Consider the following 17322-nt stretch of genomic DNA (forward strand, 5'->3'; position numbering starts at 1 on the left):
ATCAATAGCAGTGAGCCAAATTCACACCATGCATAACCAGAGGCAAGGTGTACCAAGTGGAAATTAGACCTTATTACCTGGTACATGTGAAAAGGAGGTAAATGACAAATCTTATCTTCTTATAAGCTAGTGCAGGATGGAAAGTGCTGCTTATATAGTTACAGTACTTAATCTTGAATTCTCGTTTACGTAGTCTGCCTCAGTGCGGCTATCCAATATCACTCTACATCTTGCATGATAGAAGTATGAACTTTGCAGAAACAAAATAAAAGGACATCTCAGAGCTAAGACTGTCTCTGCCTATTGATTTATAGAAGGTAAAACCAGCCGTGAGCTTATAAATGATACTCACTAGTGAAAATAAGCACCCCACTGCTAGTGTAACAATATTCACATTTTCATTTAATACAAGAGGATTTTTTTTTTTTTTTTTTTACCATGAAATAAGTTTTCATTTTGTGTGTGTTAGGGAGAGCTGAGGTTTGAGCTTGCTAGTGCAAAATAATTGTATGTCAGGATTTAGGAGTTAGTGAACTAACAGCGATGGGGATTTGTAGGTGCTAATAGCTGTTGTGTCCACAACACTTGCAAGTGACAATCGCAAGAGCCTGATGTATTTGTATAGGGCTGGATGAAACAGAGAGAATAGGCAGCAATGGCAGGAAATGTAGTCTTGTATTCAACAGTGTCAAGATTTATCAGATATTTTCCCAGAAACCCAGTCCTCCTCTCCTGCAATGCATGATCAGATAAGCATTCAGGGTTGCTTAACAAGAACAAAGCAAGCTGGGTCTGAAGGCTCATCCTCCCACTGCTATCTAAAGGGTGGAATGGAAACTGTAATGTGATCAAGCAGCAGAAAACATACAGCTTGATCCATTTGTTAGTTAATTATTCTAAATTAAACAAAAGAGTCCTTGCCTATTAATTTCAAACACCAGCAAGGGATGACAATCATTAGCTTCTGAGGCACTAGTAAAAGGGAAAATTCTGCAGCATTTTTAAGTGTTCATCCTGGAAGTCTGTCCAGCCATCTCCATGGACTTGGGCCAGCTGAAGGATTTTGCTCCATTTCATCTTGCATGCTGTAGCTCCAGTAGCTGCGTTGGTCCTGGAATAATCAGGAGTCTTTGCAGGTTGTGATTCCTTCAATGTAACAATTATCCAAAGATGTCATGAGCTTCTCCAACCACACCAGACTCTGGTGCCAACACATTTTTGCACAGGGCAGGGCTGCACCTGACCAACATTCAAAGCAAGGTACAAATGTAATGGAAACATCTTTACTAACCATGTTCCTACAGCCACGTGAGCAGTTTTACAATACAAAATGTTATTGACATCAGGGACAGCGCTAGACCCAATGTGGTCAGATGCCTTGCCAAAGACGAGATTGTGCTGTTCCTGAGATCTAATTAAATGGCTCCAAAGGGTCCTTGGACTTCTTTTTCCAGATTCTCACTATTGAGATCACCTCCCCTCAGCCCTGCCCTCATTAGTTAGGTGATATTTCTTTTATGCTCATGTTATTTCTCATCCTCGTCACCTTCACTCATGCTGTTAGAGACTGAAGCAACCTTAGGAGAAGAGGGTGGGGAGGATCTGTTTGATATCCAGGGTAAGGGAGGGGATGGAGAGCGCGCTCGTGTTGGACTGCTGCTTGGGCTCTGCCTCGGAGATAGCGCCTGCAACATTCGGCCACTTCGTTCCTGGAACATCTGTTTCTGGGCAAGAAGAAAAACATATAAAGAAATTCCAGTGAGCGTTTAGTGCTATCCTGGAGATGGTCTAACATTGCATACAGGTCTGTTCTTCAGATTTTTCTAAATGAATATGTATCAGACATATTTGCATGCATATGACCTAAGAACACAGCTGATTTGCATAGCTGGGCTCCCTTGAAACCCAGACTATTTTTGTGATCATTAAGTACCACAGATAGAAGACTATAGCCCAGGGACTCCAGCGCCAAGAGTTTTTTTCAAGATATACAAAACCAATATGCATTAGATAAATTTACATATACAGTGGTACCTTGGATTACGAACATAATCCGTTCCAGGAGCATGCTCGTAATCCAAAATGCTCGTTTATCAAAGCGAGTTTCCCCATAGGAAATAATGGAAACTCGCTTTGATGCGTTTCCCCTCCCCCCCCTCCCGAGAACCGGCATTGCTCCTCTCGAAGGCCCCACCCTGCGATCCAGCACCCCCCCTGCCTCGAACCGGCATCCCCCCGCCATGATCCACCCCCCCCCCCCGACATGATTGGGCACCCCTCCGACACAATCTGACATCCCCCCGCCACTTCTTACCCTCATCTGGGCACTCTTGAAGATCGGCCTACTCGTCTGCTGGGCCTTGAGCATCTGAGCATGCTCAAGGCCTGCAAGTTCACGTTCTGAACGTGAGCGTGAACTCGCAGGCCTTGAGCATGCTCAGATGCTCAAGGCCCAGCAGACGAGTAGGCCGATCTTTAAGAGTGCCCAGATGAGGGTAAGAAACGGCGGGGGGGTGCACAATCGTGTCGGGGGGGGGGGGGGTCGGATAGAGGCAGGGGGGTGTCGGATCGCAGGGGGGGGGGTGCCGTAAATCGAGGGGCGGGGGGGGTGCTCGTAAATCGAGCCATGCTCGGTTTCCGAGGCACCGATTTTGCAAATGTTTTGCTCGTCTTGCAAAACACTTGCAAACCGGTGCACTCGTAAACCGAGGTACCACTGTACTTAGTTGGAAGAGAAGCCTAAGGGTTAGAATTGTGGACTGCCAGCAAGGACAAGCAGAGTTCAAAGTCTCCCACTGCTCCAGGCCACTTCACTCTCTGTTCCCTCAGGGACAAACTTAGATTGTGAGCCCTCCGAGACAGGGAAATAGCTGCTGTACCTGACTCACTTGCTTTGAAAGGGCATGAGCTAGATCCAGATCTAACAGTAATTGTGTTGAAGGAAGACAAGAACAGTGGATCTGGATAATACTCAAAAATACTTAGGTTCATCATTTTATATTCAGCATTTCATTACATATTTGAGACATAATTATATTACATTACATTGATGTCTTCTCTCCCGCCAATACCTTTCAGTTCTAGGTGTTTTACAACAAGAAATTAGCCTGGGCATTCCCAGGGAGATTACAAGATTGATAGCTATAGTATGTGTCGGGATTTGGGAATGGTCAATACGGTTTGGTTAGATCATTTGACAAATTTCTTAAATAGTATGGTTTTCAGTTCTTTCCTGAATGTTTTGTAGTTGGGTGTCGTGGTCAGCAGATTGGAGAGGTGGTGGTCTATTTTTGCTGCTCTGGTGGCTTGTAGACCGTCATATATATTTTGCTTTGCATACCTTTGATTGGGGGGTGGGTAAAGTGTGCTTGAGTTCTCCTTGGTCTGGATGTGTTTTTCCAGATTAGGCGGTTGTTCAGATAGTTTGGTCCATTTCCATTTAGCACTTTGAATAGGGTGCAGTAGAATTTGTATTGTATGTGTGCTTGTACTGGGAGCCAGTGTGAGTCTTGGAAAGTGGAGGTAATGTGGTCGTATTTTTTCATAAATATTTGAAAAAGCACAGTTACTTACCGTAACAGGTGTTATCCAGGGACAGCAGGCAGATATTCTTAACACATGGGTGACGTCACCGACGGAGCCCTCGGTACGGACCTTTTAACTAGTAGTTGGCCGCACCGCGCGTGCGCGAGTGCCTTCCCGCCCGACGGAGGAGTGCGTGGTCCCCAGTTAGGATAAGCCAGCTAAGAAGCCAACCCGGGGAGGTGGGTGGGACGTAAGAATATCTGCCTGCTGTCCCTGGATAACACCTGTTACGGTAAGTAACTGTGCTTTATCCCAGGACAAGCAGGCAGCATATTCTTAACACATGGGTGACCTCCAAGCTAACAAAGAGGGAGGGGGGATGGTTGGCCATTAGGAAAATAAATTTTGTAACACAGATTGGCCGAAGTGTCCATCCCGTCTGGAGAACGCATCCAGACAGTAGTGAGTAGTGAACGTGTGAACTGAGGACCAAGTGGCAGCCTTGCAGATTTCCTCGATGGGCGTGGAACGGAGAAAAGCTACAGAAGCAGCCATAGCTCGGACTCTGTGGGCCGTGACAGCTCCTTCCAGTGAGAGACCGGCCCGAGCATAGCAGAATGCAATACAGGCAGCAAGCCAATTTGAGAGTGTCCGGTTGGAGACAGGGCGACCCAAACGGTTGGGATCGAAAGACAAAAAAAGCTGAGGGGATGTTCGGTGAGCTCTGGTACGATCAAGGTAGTAAGCAAGGGCACGCTTACAATCCAGCGTGTGCAACGCCTGTTCCCCAGGATGCGAGTGAGGTTTAGGGAAGAAGACGGGCAACACAATGGACTGGTTGAGGTGAAAAGCCGAGACCACCTTGGGAAGGAATTTAGGGTGGGTACGCAGAACAACCTTGTCATGGTGAAAAACAGTGAACGGTGGGTCAGCAACCAGTGCATGCAGTTCGCTAACCCTCCTGGCAGAGGTGATGGCAATTAGGAAAAGCACCTTCCAGGTAAGAAGCCTGAGCGAAGTTGTGGCAAGAGGCTCAAACGGAGGTTTCATGAGTGCTGAGAGAACCACATTCAGGTCCCAGACGACCGGAGGCGGTTTGAGAGGCGGTTTGATATTGAAGAGACCTCTCATAAATCTGGAAACCAGAGGATGAGCCGTGAGGGGTTTTCCGAGAATAGGCTCATGAAACGCAGTGATGGCACTGAGGTGGACTCTGATGGAGGTAGACTTGAGGCCAGCATTGGACAGCGAGAGCAGATAATCCAATACAAATTCCACCGCTAGAGAGGTGGGTTCCTGATGATGCCGGAGACACCAGGAGGAGAATCTGGTCCACTTCTGATGGTAACATTGGAGAGTGGCCGGTTTCCTGGAGGCGTCCAAAATGAGGCGGACCGGTTGAGATAGATTCTCCGGAGAGGTCAGCCCGAGAGAAACCAAGCTGTCAGGTGGAGCGAAGACAGATTGGGATGCAGTAGAGACTGATGCTGCTGTGTAAGTAGAGTAGGAAACACAGGAAGAGGAATGGGCTCCCTGGAGCTGAGCTGAAGCAGGAGGGAGAACCAGTGTTGTCGAGGCCACCGGGGAGCTATGAGAATCATGGTGGCCCTGTCTCTGCGGAGTTTGGATAACGTCCGCAACATCAGAGGAAGTGGAGGGAAGGCATACAGGAAACGATCCCTCCAATCGAGTAGGAATGCATCCGGGGCCAGACGGTGAGGAGAGAAGAGTCTGGAGCAGAAGAGGGGCAGCTGATGATTGTGAGGGGCTGCAAAGAGGTCCACTTGCGGAGTGCCCCATCGAGCAAAGATGGAGAGTAGAGTCGGAGGATCCAACGTCCACTCGTGAGGTTGAAGGATGCGGCTGAGATTGTCGGCCAGGGAGTTCTGTTCGCCCTGGATATAGATCGCTTTGAGGAAGAGATTGCGGTCTGTGGCCCAGGTCCAGATGCGTAGAGCCTCCAAACAAAGGGGGCGAGATCCGGTGCCGCCCTGCTTGTTGATGTAGTACATGGCGACCTGATTGTCTGTGCACAGGAGGAGGACCTGAGGGCAGAGAAGATGTTGGAAAGCCTTGAGGGCGTAGAACATGGCTCTGAGTTCCAGGAAATTTATGTGATGACGACGCTCCTGCGGGGTCCAAAGTCCCTGAGTGCGTAGATCTCCCAGGTGAGCTCCCCACGCATAGGGGGATGCATCCGTGGTGATGATCATAGAGTGAGGGGGTAGATGAAAAAGAAGACCCCTGGAAAGATTTGAGGAGTTCAACCACCATTGGAGAGATTGCTGAAGAGATGATGTCACAGAGATGGGATGAGAAAGAAGATCCGTAGTCTGTGACCATTGGTTGGCGAGGGTCCACTGAGGTGTGCGAAGGTGGAGACGTGCCAGAGGAAGGACATGCACCGTCGAGGCCATGTGACCTAGGAGGACCATCATCTGACGGGCAGGAATGTAGGGATGCAGAAGCACCTGACGACAGAGGTGGAGCAGGGTTTGCTGGCGATCGGAGGGGAGAAAAGCCCTCATTAGTGTGGTGTCTAGAACTGCTCCAATGAACTGAAGTCGCTGGGAGGGAACCAGATGCGACTTGGGGTAATTGATCTCGAACCCCAGGAGGTGGAGGAGAGAGATGGTGTGATAAGTAGCCTGTAGCACAAGTTGAGACGTAGGTGCTTTCACCAACCAATCGTCCAAATAGGGGAACACCTGGAGGTTGTGAGACCTGAGAAAAGCCGCCACTACTATAAGGCACTTGGTGAAGACCCTGGGTGAGGAAGCGAGGCCGAACGGTAGCACCTTGTACTGATAGTGGTGGTGCAGTATCTGGAACCGCAGGTAGCGGCGAGAATTCTGATTGATGGAGATGTGAGTGTAGGCCTCTTTGAGGTCCAGGGAACATAGCCAGTCGTGTTGAGCAAGAAGAGGGTAGAGCGTGGCGAGGGAGAGCATTCTGAACTTCTCCTTGACCAGGCACTTGTTGAGGTCCCTGAGATCGAGAATGGGACGGAGGTCTCCCGTTTTTTTTGGGAACCAGGAAGTAGCGGGAGTAGAATCCCTGACCCCTTTGATCTGGAGGTACTTCTTCGATGGCATTGAGAAGAAGGAGGGATTGAACCTCCCTCAGGAGGAGGGGGGTTTGAGATGAGTGTGAAGCAGACTCTACGGGAAGGTTGTCGGGTGGAAGAGTCTGGAAGTTGAGAGAGTAGCCGTGGCGGATGATGTTGAGGACCCACTGGTCCGATGTGATGACCTCCCAACGGCTGGAGAATATGGTGAGACGACCTCCGATTGGTTGTGGAAGAGGTAGCGAAGGTGGATGACTGGCTATGCCCTGGAGAGAAGAGTCAAAAGGGCTGGGATTGCTTAGCAGGCTGAAGAGGCTTGGAGGGTTGAGTGGCCTGAGAACGAGCCTGTGCATGGTGTTGCTGTTGACGGGGCCGCCGAGGTTGTTGAGGAGGCGGATTGAGTGGCCTGGCTGAGAACCTGCGCTGATAAGATGATTGAGGTCGATAAGGTCGGGCAGGCGGAGCCTTCTTTTTTGGTTTGATCAGGGTGTCCCACCTTGTTTCATGGGCGGAGAGTTTCTGGGTGGTGGAATCCAGAGACTCTCCAAAAAGTTCATCCCCGAGACAGGGGGCATTAGCTAGACGGTCCTGGTGGTTGATGTCCAGGTCGGAGACTCTCAGCCAGGCCAAGCGGCGCATGGCAACGGCCATGGCAGAGGCGCGGGAGGTGAGCTCGAAGGAGTCGTATATCGAGCGGACCATAAACTTGCGCAGCTGAAGAAGGCCAGAGATGTGCTGTTGGAACAGTGGGACCTTGCGTTCCGGTAGGTACTTTTGAAGGGCAGACAGCTGTTGAACTAAATGTTTCATATAGAACGAAAAATGAAACGAATAGTTGTTCGCCCTGTTGGCCAGCATGGCATTCTGGTAGAGCCTCTTGCCAAACTTGTCCATGGTCTTACCCTCTCTGCCAGGAGGGGTAGATGCATAGACACTGGAGCCCTGAGTCTTTTTCAAGGTGGATTCAACAAGAAGGGACTCATGGGGCAATTGAGATTTGTCGAACCCTGGAATAGGGATGACTCGATAAAGGTTGTCCAGCTTACGTGGAGCCCCCGGTACCGTAAGGGGATTCTCCAAGTTTTTGTAAAAGGTCTCCCGTAGGATGTCATGCACGGGGAGCTTGAGGAACTCTTTAGGAGGCTGTTCGAAATCTAGAGCCTCCAGGAAGGCTTGAGACTTCTTTGAGTCAGATTCTAAAGGGAGGGACAGGGCTGCGGACATTTCCCTCAAAAATTTAGAAAAGGAGGACTGCTCCGGTTTGGAGGTGGCATCGGGTGCCGACGGGTCCTCTTCAGATGAGGAGGGATCCTCCTCGGTACCGAGAGGGGTTTCCTCCCATAAGTCAGGGTCCCGAACCTCTGGTGCATGTCGAGACACCGGGGTGGAAGGTGAGGTATGGCGGGTCTTGGATAAAGATTTTCCAGACCGCACCGAAACGGCGCCAGGAGAGGAAGACCGGCGTCGATCCCGGTCCCGGGAAGAATGACGCACTACTTGGTGCCGAGGAGGATCCGATGTGGTATGGGAGTGCACCACTGGATGGGCATGAAGCTGCTCAGCCGAGAGAACCGGCATGGAAGTATTGATGGGTACCGCAGGGGTGGATACCGGGGGCTCGGTACGGGGCTCGGGCCGGTCTGGTACCGGAAGGAGCGGTGCCAGGATAGAGGGCAACAGGTTTTTGAGCTGTTGCTGCAACTGTTCCTGGAGTTGAGCCTTTAAGATAGCCGAGATACGGTCATCTAGGGGTGGCATCGGAACCGCTTTCTTTTTCTTCGGTTCCTTAGATGCCGCTCCACGCCCCGGCGATGAGGAGGCCGATGACGAGGCACTCACCGATATCGGGGCGGAGCGTTTGCGGGACCGGTGCGATGCCGGCAAGGTCGGTGTCGCCACCGTAGTTGGAGGGCGCTCAAGGGAAGAGGAAGGCTTCTTAGCCGGCTTACCTGGCGCCAGAGGCGCCGATGTGGGGTCGGGCGGTGTCGAGGTAGACGGTGCCGATTTCTGAGGTACCGTTGTCGATGTCGAGGAATCCATCGCCGACCCGGTGCCGAAGAGGAGAGTTTGTTGAATTCTTCGGTTTTTAAGGGTTCTCTTTTGAAGAGTGGCACAGCGGGTGCAGGAGTCCGCCCGATGCTCTGGACCCAAACACTGCAAACACCACTTGTGTGGGTCAGTGAGGGAGATCGGGCGTGCACACCGCTGGCACTTTTTAAAACCGACCTGCGGGGGCATGAAGGGGAAAACGGCCTCCGCAAAATCGAACCCCGAGGCCTGTATAATGGCAACAGGCCCCGCCGGGGCAAAACGAAAAAAGGGGAAAAAAAGCAAAGTTTTTTTTTTTTTTTTTTCAAAGCAAAGAAAAAAGAAACCCGAAGGCAAAGGAAGATAAAAAAATGGAAAAAAGCGCGAGCGGGAAGGCAAAAAGTGGTTTCAACGGCCGTTGAAAAAACACACGCGTCTTCTTCGCTCCGCGGAAACGAAGAAACTGGGGACCACGCACTCCTCCATCGGGCGGGAAGGCACTCGCGCACGCGCGGTGCGGCCAACTAGAAACTTCTAGTTAAAAGGTCCGTACCGAGGGCTCCGTCGGTGACGTCACCCATGTGTTAAGAATATGCTGCCTGCTTGTCCTGGGATAATGTCTTTTTCAGCTACCCTCATGTTTATGAATCTGAATGAACCTCCAGCAGTATACCAAGCAGGCATCAAACTGGCACACAAAGCATGAATACAGCATGGACCTGCAGCAAATTTATATAGTGCACATATACTGTATATTACACATGCAGGCTGGAGAAGAGGCTAATGAGAAAAAGAGCACGACTGGGTGAAGGCTGGGGGGGATACATGGGATAGAAAGTATGAGCTTGTACACATCTTGGCTCTTTGAATGTTATGAACTATATAAAATGTGGCTCTGGATTAAAAAAAAAAAAAAAAATAATGGTTGGACAAGCCTGATCTAGATACACCAAATAAAATGTTTACAATTTTGCACATGATCTGTAAGGTTAAATGTAAATTGCACTCAGCAGCAAAGTGATAGGTGTAAAGTAGCATACCCAAGTCCCATCTGGACCAAACAGCTCCAAAAAGTTGCCTATGAACTCGCGAGATTTTTCTTCCCACTTCTGAATGAGGTCATGACTCCTTTCTTCTACTTTATACACAAATTCTTTGGATTTTTCCTCCACATTTTTCACCTTTTCTTTCATCTTGTCCACCTGGTTTTGAAAGCGATACTTTTTTTCCTGGTGGAAAGAAGAGTCAGACAGAAAAGGTTATGGGAGACATTAGGATTCTATTTTGATATCAGCTTTAGTCATGTACAAAGTAACACTGAAGACAAACAGCTCTTGGAACTGATGTATTCCACATACTGGCCTAGCAGAGAGGCTGCACTGGAGTTTCACATACATTTATAAAGCTAACGTTCAGCTCCTTGGCGGTGTATCCTCTCTGGAGGTTGCGTCGGGCATAAACGTCATAATCCCGCACAATTCGAGTTATGATGTCAGATGTTGAAATCCCTTCTGTTCTTTGTGTAGGTACAAACATTCCTGAGCAGGAGAAAGAAAGAGGCAATGAAAGTCAGCTGAATTACTATTTAAAGATAGATATTAATGTGTCTTTTTAAATCTATTTATTTATTTTTAGTATTTTAAATGGTTTACAATCAGGTACTCAACATTTTTCCCTGTGTCCTTTATATGAGAAACCTAGGTGTATGGCTGAACCCAAGCCTAGATATGACAATGCATATCCAACACATGGTCAAAAACGCTTATGGCAAACTACTGGGTTAGAGCACTGTTCTTCAACCGCCGGTCCACGGACCAGTGCTGGTCCACAGGAAATTTCTGCCGGTCTGTGGAGGGCCGGCAAGATTGCTGCTGCTGCTAAAGCTGAAAGGAAGTCTTCTTTCCGATGTCAATTCTGACGTCGGACAGGACGTTCTCGGCCAGCCAATCGCTGCCTGGCTGGCCCAGAACGTCCTCTCCGACGTCAGAATTGACGTCGGAAAGAAGACTTCCTATCAGCTTTAGCAGTAGCAGGGCGGTAAGATAGCAGCCGACCCGGGGAAAGGAAGGAGGGAGGCTTTTTTTTTTTTGTGCAGCAGGGAGGGAAGGAGGTAAGCAGACTGGCTTTGGCCAGGGAGGGAGAGAGGTAGACAGGCAGGCAGGCTGGCTGGCTTCTGGGGTGGGTGTGGGACAAAGTGTGGAAGGCAGTGAGAGGGACATGGGAAGGAAGGAGGCACTGGGGGCACTAAAGACATGGGAAGGAGGCACTGGGGGCACTAACGACATGGGAAGGAGGCACTGGGGGCACTAACGACATGGGAAGGAGGCACTGGAGGCACTAAGGACATGGGAAGGAAAGAGGGAGGGAATAGAAAGGGACAATTCTTGGGCCTGAGTGAAGAAAGAAAGAAAGGACAAACAGACAGAAGGAAATGCAACCAGAGACTCATGAAATCACCAGACAGCAAAGGTAGGAAAAATGATTTTATTTTCAATTTAGTGATCAAAACGTGTCAGTTTTGAGAATTTATATCTGCTGTCTATATTTTGCACTATATTTATCTATTTTTCTATAGTTACTGAGGTGACCGAGCTCGCGGAGATGGTGCAGAAACGGGGTTTTAAAATTTTAGTCCTAGTAGTTTGCCGGTCCACAAAATAATTATTTTATTTCTGCCGGTCCACAGGTGTAAAAAGGTTGAAAAACACTGGGTTAGAGGACTGAAACCCTACCTCTACCACCAAGCAATGTCCAATGTAGTAATATCCCTGGTTCTCACAATCTTTGACTACTACAATGCAACCCTCCTCGGTTTACCAAAATACATGATCAGACGGTACCACAATACCTAGCGGCCAGATTAAATAACCATACGCCCCGGTGTGCTCTGTGCTCAAGCCAAAAGTCCTTACTAGAAACAGTACAAAATGCTGCAGCTAGGTTTCTACTAGATAAATCAAAACAGACGAGTGCAACCCCACTACTGAAATAATTACACTGGCTCCTGATTGAGAGCAGGGTAAAATTCAAAATCCTATTGCTGACGCGCAAAACTGTTCACCTCTCGGACTGCAATATCTAGCAGCCAGACTAAATAACCACATGCCCCAGTGTGCTCTGTGCTTGAGCCAAGAGTCCTTACTACAAATATCTTCCTTCAAAGACATCAAATATAAAAGCACCAGGGCAAGAATGTACTTGGTAATAGCCCCGATGTGGTGGAATGCTCTACCGAAGGAATTAAAGCTAGAAAAAAACACTGGAAAATTCAAGAAAGGGATAAAGACTGTCCGTTTCTCAAACTACTTCAACTGAAATTATGAAGTTGACAGAGAGAGGAAAGTAGAACTTTCAAGGATGCATGTAAAAAGATTTATTTAGTTGACATGTCTAACCTTAAGAGGGATGTAAAAAAGTGTATTTAGCTGCAATAGTAAACCTAGTATTACATGTGTACATACAAAGGTATACACTTGCGTATATAAGTAGGATGATGGATTATGGCATAATCATGCCGGTATTATTAACTGTATTGTACCACCACCCCAGAACTCTGTGTATTTCAGTATAGTGCCCATGTATTGTAATACCTCATAACTCCTTATGGCAACAACTCTACAGAAGCTAATGTATCGTAACACCTTTACAGAAGCCCATGTATTATAGCACCTTTGCAGAGGCTCATGTAGCCTGCTCTGAATTGACTCTCCAGTCATTAGTAGCAGTTTAGAAGCTCTCAAACAATATGTCAGGAATTCTACATGATCTTTCCTGCTGGACTCTAGTCCTCTTAATTGGATGGATGAGATGGAAGTTACGGTACTTATTGTTAACACAGTCTCTGTTTCTAGAACATGTCAGTTGAACTCTTTTCTCTGGATATCTGGAGTCTGGATGTTTACAAGGTTACTTTGGAACCTAAATTCTGCTGTATAGACACTGTGCACACCACTTAGACCTTATCTCTAAGATCTTTCCATCCACATAGGGTGTAGAGCATGGGTAGGGAACTCTGGTCCTCAAGAGCCGTATTCCAGTTGGGTTTTCAGGATTTCCCCAATGAATATGCATGAGATCTATTTGCATTCACTGCTTTCAATGCATATTCATTGGGAAAATCCTGAAAACCCAACTAGAATACAGCTCTCGAGGACTGGAGTTCCCTACCCCTGGTGTAGAGGCTGAAACAAGCTATGGTATAGCTGGACACACATATATTGGTCTTCCTGCTCCCTACAGAATGATGAGCACACAATGAACTATGCATTTTTCCAGACATAAACCAGCCTTAACATTAAAGCACAGTTAAACTAAACTAAACCTTAGGTTTGTATACTGCACCATCTCCACAAGCGTAGAGCTCAGCACGGTTTACAGGGTTAGGTTGAAAAGGAGCTACAATGAAGGGTTATAGGAAAGGAGCTACAATGAAGGGTTATAGGAAAGGAGCTAGGAAGATAAAGAGGGACAGGGTACCAAAGAGCGGGAGGTGTTAGATTTTTGAAAAGAGCCAAGTTTTCAGGTGTTTGTGGAAGGATTGGAGGGAGCTTGAAATTCTGAGTGGGGATGTGAGGTTGTTCCAGAGTTCTGTGGTTCTAAAGGGGAGGGATGTTCCTAGTTTTCCTAATAACAGATATTATGCAAGGATGTCACCTATGAAAGCCGGCACGGCCCATCCAAAGTGAATGGTCACTTTAAAAATCAAAAGACTGTCTGTACCGCACATGCTTGGCTGCCTTCCCACCCCATGCTTGGCTGTCAGTAATAAAGCTAAGAAGCCAAGAAGAAGAGGTGGACAGTTTGTGAGAATATCTGCCTGCTGTCCTTGGATAATTTGTGCTTTATCCCACCACTAGCAGACAACATATTCTCACATGTGGGGACTCCCTAGCTAACACATAGGGTTGGAAGGAAATTGGTTTTTAATAGAAATTAAACTTTGGAAGACTTTGTGACGGAACTGACTATCCTGTCTGGTAAGATTTTCCAAAAAGTAGTGGCTGATGAATGTATGAACAGAGGACCAGGTGGCTGCTCTACAGATGTCCTCAACAGGAGTGGAGCGGAGACGGGCTAATGAACTTCCCATTGCTCACACCTTATGTGCGACTATATGACCCTCTAGCATCAAACCAGCCTGAGCACAGCAGAATGAGATACAGTCTGCAATCCGTGTGGAGATAGTTCTCTTAGTTACAGAAGTTCCCACCTTGTTTGGGTCAAATGACAGGAACAGCTGAGCAGAAGTTCTGTGAGGCTTGGTTCTATCCAAGTTGCAAGCTAGATCATATTTGCAATCTAATGTGTGAAGCACTTCCTCATCAGGATAAGCATGCAGTTCTGGATAAAATATTGGAATGTTGACGGACTAGCTGAGATGAAACTCAAAACAACTTTTAGGAGGATCCTCAGATGAGTTCCGAGAACCACCTTGTCAGGATAAAATGTAGTATAAGGTGGATCTGCTACTAGTGCCTGGGTTCACTGACTCGGCAGACTCATGTAAGAGCAATGAGGAAGACCACTTTCCAAGTGATGTGTTTGAGAGATGAAGCAGAGGCTTCATGAGCACTGAAAGCACCACATCAAGGTCCCAAGCCATTGGAGAAGGTTTCAGAGGCAACTTGGTATTGTAAAAAGAGATTATATACCTAGTTTCCAAGTTTATTTAATCTTTGAAATACCGTTTATCAAATATATATCTAAACAGTTAACAATTATTAAATTACATTAGTGATTTCTATTCCGCCATTACCTTGCGTTCAAGGCGGATTACATAAAGGAGTTATCTGGACATTTAAGAATACATAAGGAGTTATCTGGACAGTTTCGGTGGTATTACATAGTGGAACGTGTTGCTATTGAGATGATTCTTGCTGTGTTAGTTTGTCTTTAAGGATTTCTTGAATAGAAGGGTTTTTATTTCTTTTCTGAAGGTTTTGTAGTCTGAGGTTGAGATCAATAAATTGGAGAGTTGGTGGTCTAGTTTTACTGCTTGAGTGGCTAGGAGGCCATCATATATTTTTTTTTCGTTTGACGATTCTTATTGGAGGGTGCATGAATGGAGTGTGGGTTCTCCCATGTCTGGTTGTGGTTGTTTGGATTAGTCAGTTGTTCAAGTAGGCTGGGCAGTCTCCATTTATGGTCTTAAATAGTAGACAGTAGAATTTGAATAGTATTCTTGCTTGTATTGGGAGCCAGTGTGAATTGAGGTAAGCCGCTGTGTGATGTGGTTGTGTTTCCTCAGTGAGTAGATAAGTCTCAGAGCTGTGTTTTGTACTGTTTGTAGTTGTTTTATCATGGTTGCGGGGCAGGGGAGATAGAGGATGTTGCAGTAGTCTAGAAGACCCAGGACTAGGGACAGGACCATGAGCTGGAATTGTTTTCTGTCTAAGAATTTTTGAGCTTGCCTTAGGTTTCTCATGATTTCTGTATTGTTTTGTTGATTTGTGCCTGCATGGTACAGCCTCTGTCTATCAGAATTCCCAGAAGTTTTAGAATGGGTTGAATAGTGTATATGATTGAGTTTATTACTAGGTTTGTTATGGTTGGAGTTTTGTTATTTTTGAGGAGGATGAATTTTGTTTTGTCAGGATTCAGTTTCAGTTTGTGCTCTTTCATCCATGTTGTCACTGTTTCTAGAGTTCTGTGTAGTGTGTCTGTCATGGAGGGCACTGGTTGATCAAAAGGAAGGAGAATGGTTATGTCATCTGCATAGCTATAGGAGATTAGGCCTAATTTGTCTATTCAGGTGCTGAGGGATGCAATGTAGAGGTTGAAGAGTGTGGGTGATCCTTCGGGACTATAGCTGAACTGCTTCAACTAATAGCCAATCTGTCAATCAAATCGGGAAAGATTCCGGAAGACTGGAAGGTGGCGAATGTTACGTCGATCTTCAAAAAAGGTTCGAAGGGAGATCCGGGAAACAACAGACCGGTGAGTCTGACCCTCTATACTGGGAAAGATGGTAGAGGCGCTGATCACCTTGACGAATACAATCTGATGAGGACCAGTCATCACGGCTTCAGCAAGGGATGATCTTGCTTGACGAACTTGCTGCACTTCTTCGAGGGAGTAAACAGGCAGATAGACAAGGGTGACCAGGTCGACATTGTATATCTGGATTTTCAGAAGGTGTTCGACAAGGCATGAACGACTACTTCGGAAAATTGCGAGCCATGGAATAGAGGGTGAAATACTCACGTGGATTAAAAACTGGCTAGCGGATAGGAAACAGAGAGTGGGGGTAAATGGACAATACTCAGACTGGAAGAACGTCACTAGTGAGGTGCTGCAGGGCTCGGTGCTTGGACCCATGCTCTTCAACATATTCATAAATGATCAGGAAATGGGTATGACGAGTGAGGTGATTAAATTTGTGGACGATACGAAGTTATTCAGAGTAGTGAAGACACAAGGGGATTGTGAAGATTTGCAACGCGACAAAACCACGCTAGAGAAATGGGCAGCGACATGGCAAAGGAGGATCAACGTGGCTAAATGTAAGGTAATGCATGTTGGTATCAGAAATCCCATACACGGGCCGTTTCTATAAGAAATTTGGTGTTCAGGTGGCTCCCTTCTTGGTGCGGATTGTGAATGGGATACAGGAGGGGGCAATTTGTCAAGAACTATGGGGGAAGCGGGCATCGCGATACTTTTAAAACCAGGAAGGGACCCTTTGAACTGTGGTTCCTATAGACCTATTTCCCTATTGAATGTGATTGTTAAAATTATTGCAAAAGTCCTAGCTATACGTTTGGGTAAGTTTCTTCCCAATTTGATACATATGGATCAATCTGGTTTTATACAACGGAGGCAGATGTGAGATAACATAAGACATACCTTGCATTTGATGTGGCATGCGAGGAGGGCTAGGGAACCGGCGGTACTAATGGCGGTAGACGCTGAGAAAGCTTTTGACAGGGTTTCCTGGGAATTTTTGTGGGCAGTTCTGGATAAGGTGGGCTTGGGGGCTCATTTTAGCGATTGGGTCAGAGCTCTCTACTGGGAGCCTCGAGCATATCTTCGGATTAATCAGACCTATACGGAGTTTTTCTCCATTACGCGTGGTACTCGACAGGGATGCCCGCTTTCCCCATTACTCTTTGCTCTCTCCATAGAACCATTGGCAGTCCTGATCAGGAATCACCCTCGGTTGCAGGGGATTGTGGTAGACAGTATTGAACATCGTGTGGCTCTATTTGCCGATGACATTCTTTTGTATATTGTGGACCCAGACCGCACTGTGGGTCCCTTGTTACATGTCTTGGAGACTGGGACTGTGTCTGGGTTTAAGATCAATCTTGACAAGACTGAGATGATGAATCTTACCCTGAGGGAACCTCAGATTTTGGATCTTCAGCGCCAGTATCCATTTAAATGGGCATCCAAGGGCATTAGATACTTGGGTATTTATTTGCCCATGGATTCGGAGCGGCTCTACGAGGCTAATTATGGGATGGTTCTCAGACAGATCTCCAATGATGGCATGTGCTCTGGCTTTCCTGGGGAGGGCGTATAGCCGTCCTCCAGATGAATGTGTTACTCCGGTTACTATTCTTGTTTCAGACTCTTCTCATCTCTTTACCGCCTCGGCTGTTTAAGATCTTGCAGGCGGAGTTTAGGAAGTTTATTTGAGCAAAAAGAGCACCTCAAATTTCCCAGCGAGTGATGTGGGCTGATAGGTCACGGGGGGGGGG

At 47.1% G+C, this 17322-nt stretch overlaps 1 protein-coding gene across 2 annotated transcripts in view; it reads right to left on the bottom strand.

Moving 5' to 3' along the window:
* Positions 1 to 379: 379 nt before the first annotated feature.
* The window catches only part of PCYT1B (phosphate cytidylyltransferase 1, choline, beta), an 85592-nt gene continuing 68649 nt past the window's right edge, over positions 380 to 17322 (bottom strand). The window contains exons 6-8 of one of the 2 annotated variants that reach the window (XM_033950228.1): positions 10016 to 10158; positions 9661 to 9849; positions 380 to 1718 (exon numbers count right to left, since the gene is read on the bottom strand). In XM_033950228.1, the coding sequence (XP_033806119.1) occupies positions 1527 to 1718; positions 9661 to 9849; positions 10016 to 10158 (524 nt within the window). In that variant the 3' untranslated portion in view covers positions 380 to 1526. Of the gene's footprint in view, positions 1725 to 9660; positions 9850 to 10015; positions 10159 to 17322 lie in introns of both variants that reach the window. The other variant, XM_033950227.1, reaches the window with a different exon arrangement.

This window comes from Geotrypetes seraphini, chromosome 6, assembly GCF_902459505.1.
Source record: "Geotrypetes seraphini chromosome 6, aGeoSer1.1, whole genome shotgun sequence".
In the NCBI taxonomy this organism is placed as follows: domain Eukaryota; kingdom Metazoa; phylum Chordata; class Amphibia; order Gymnophiona; family Dermophiidae; genus Geotrypetes; species Geotrypetes seraphini.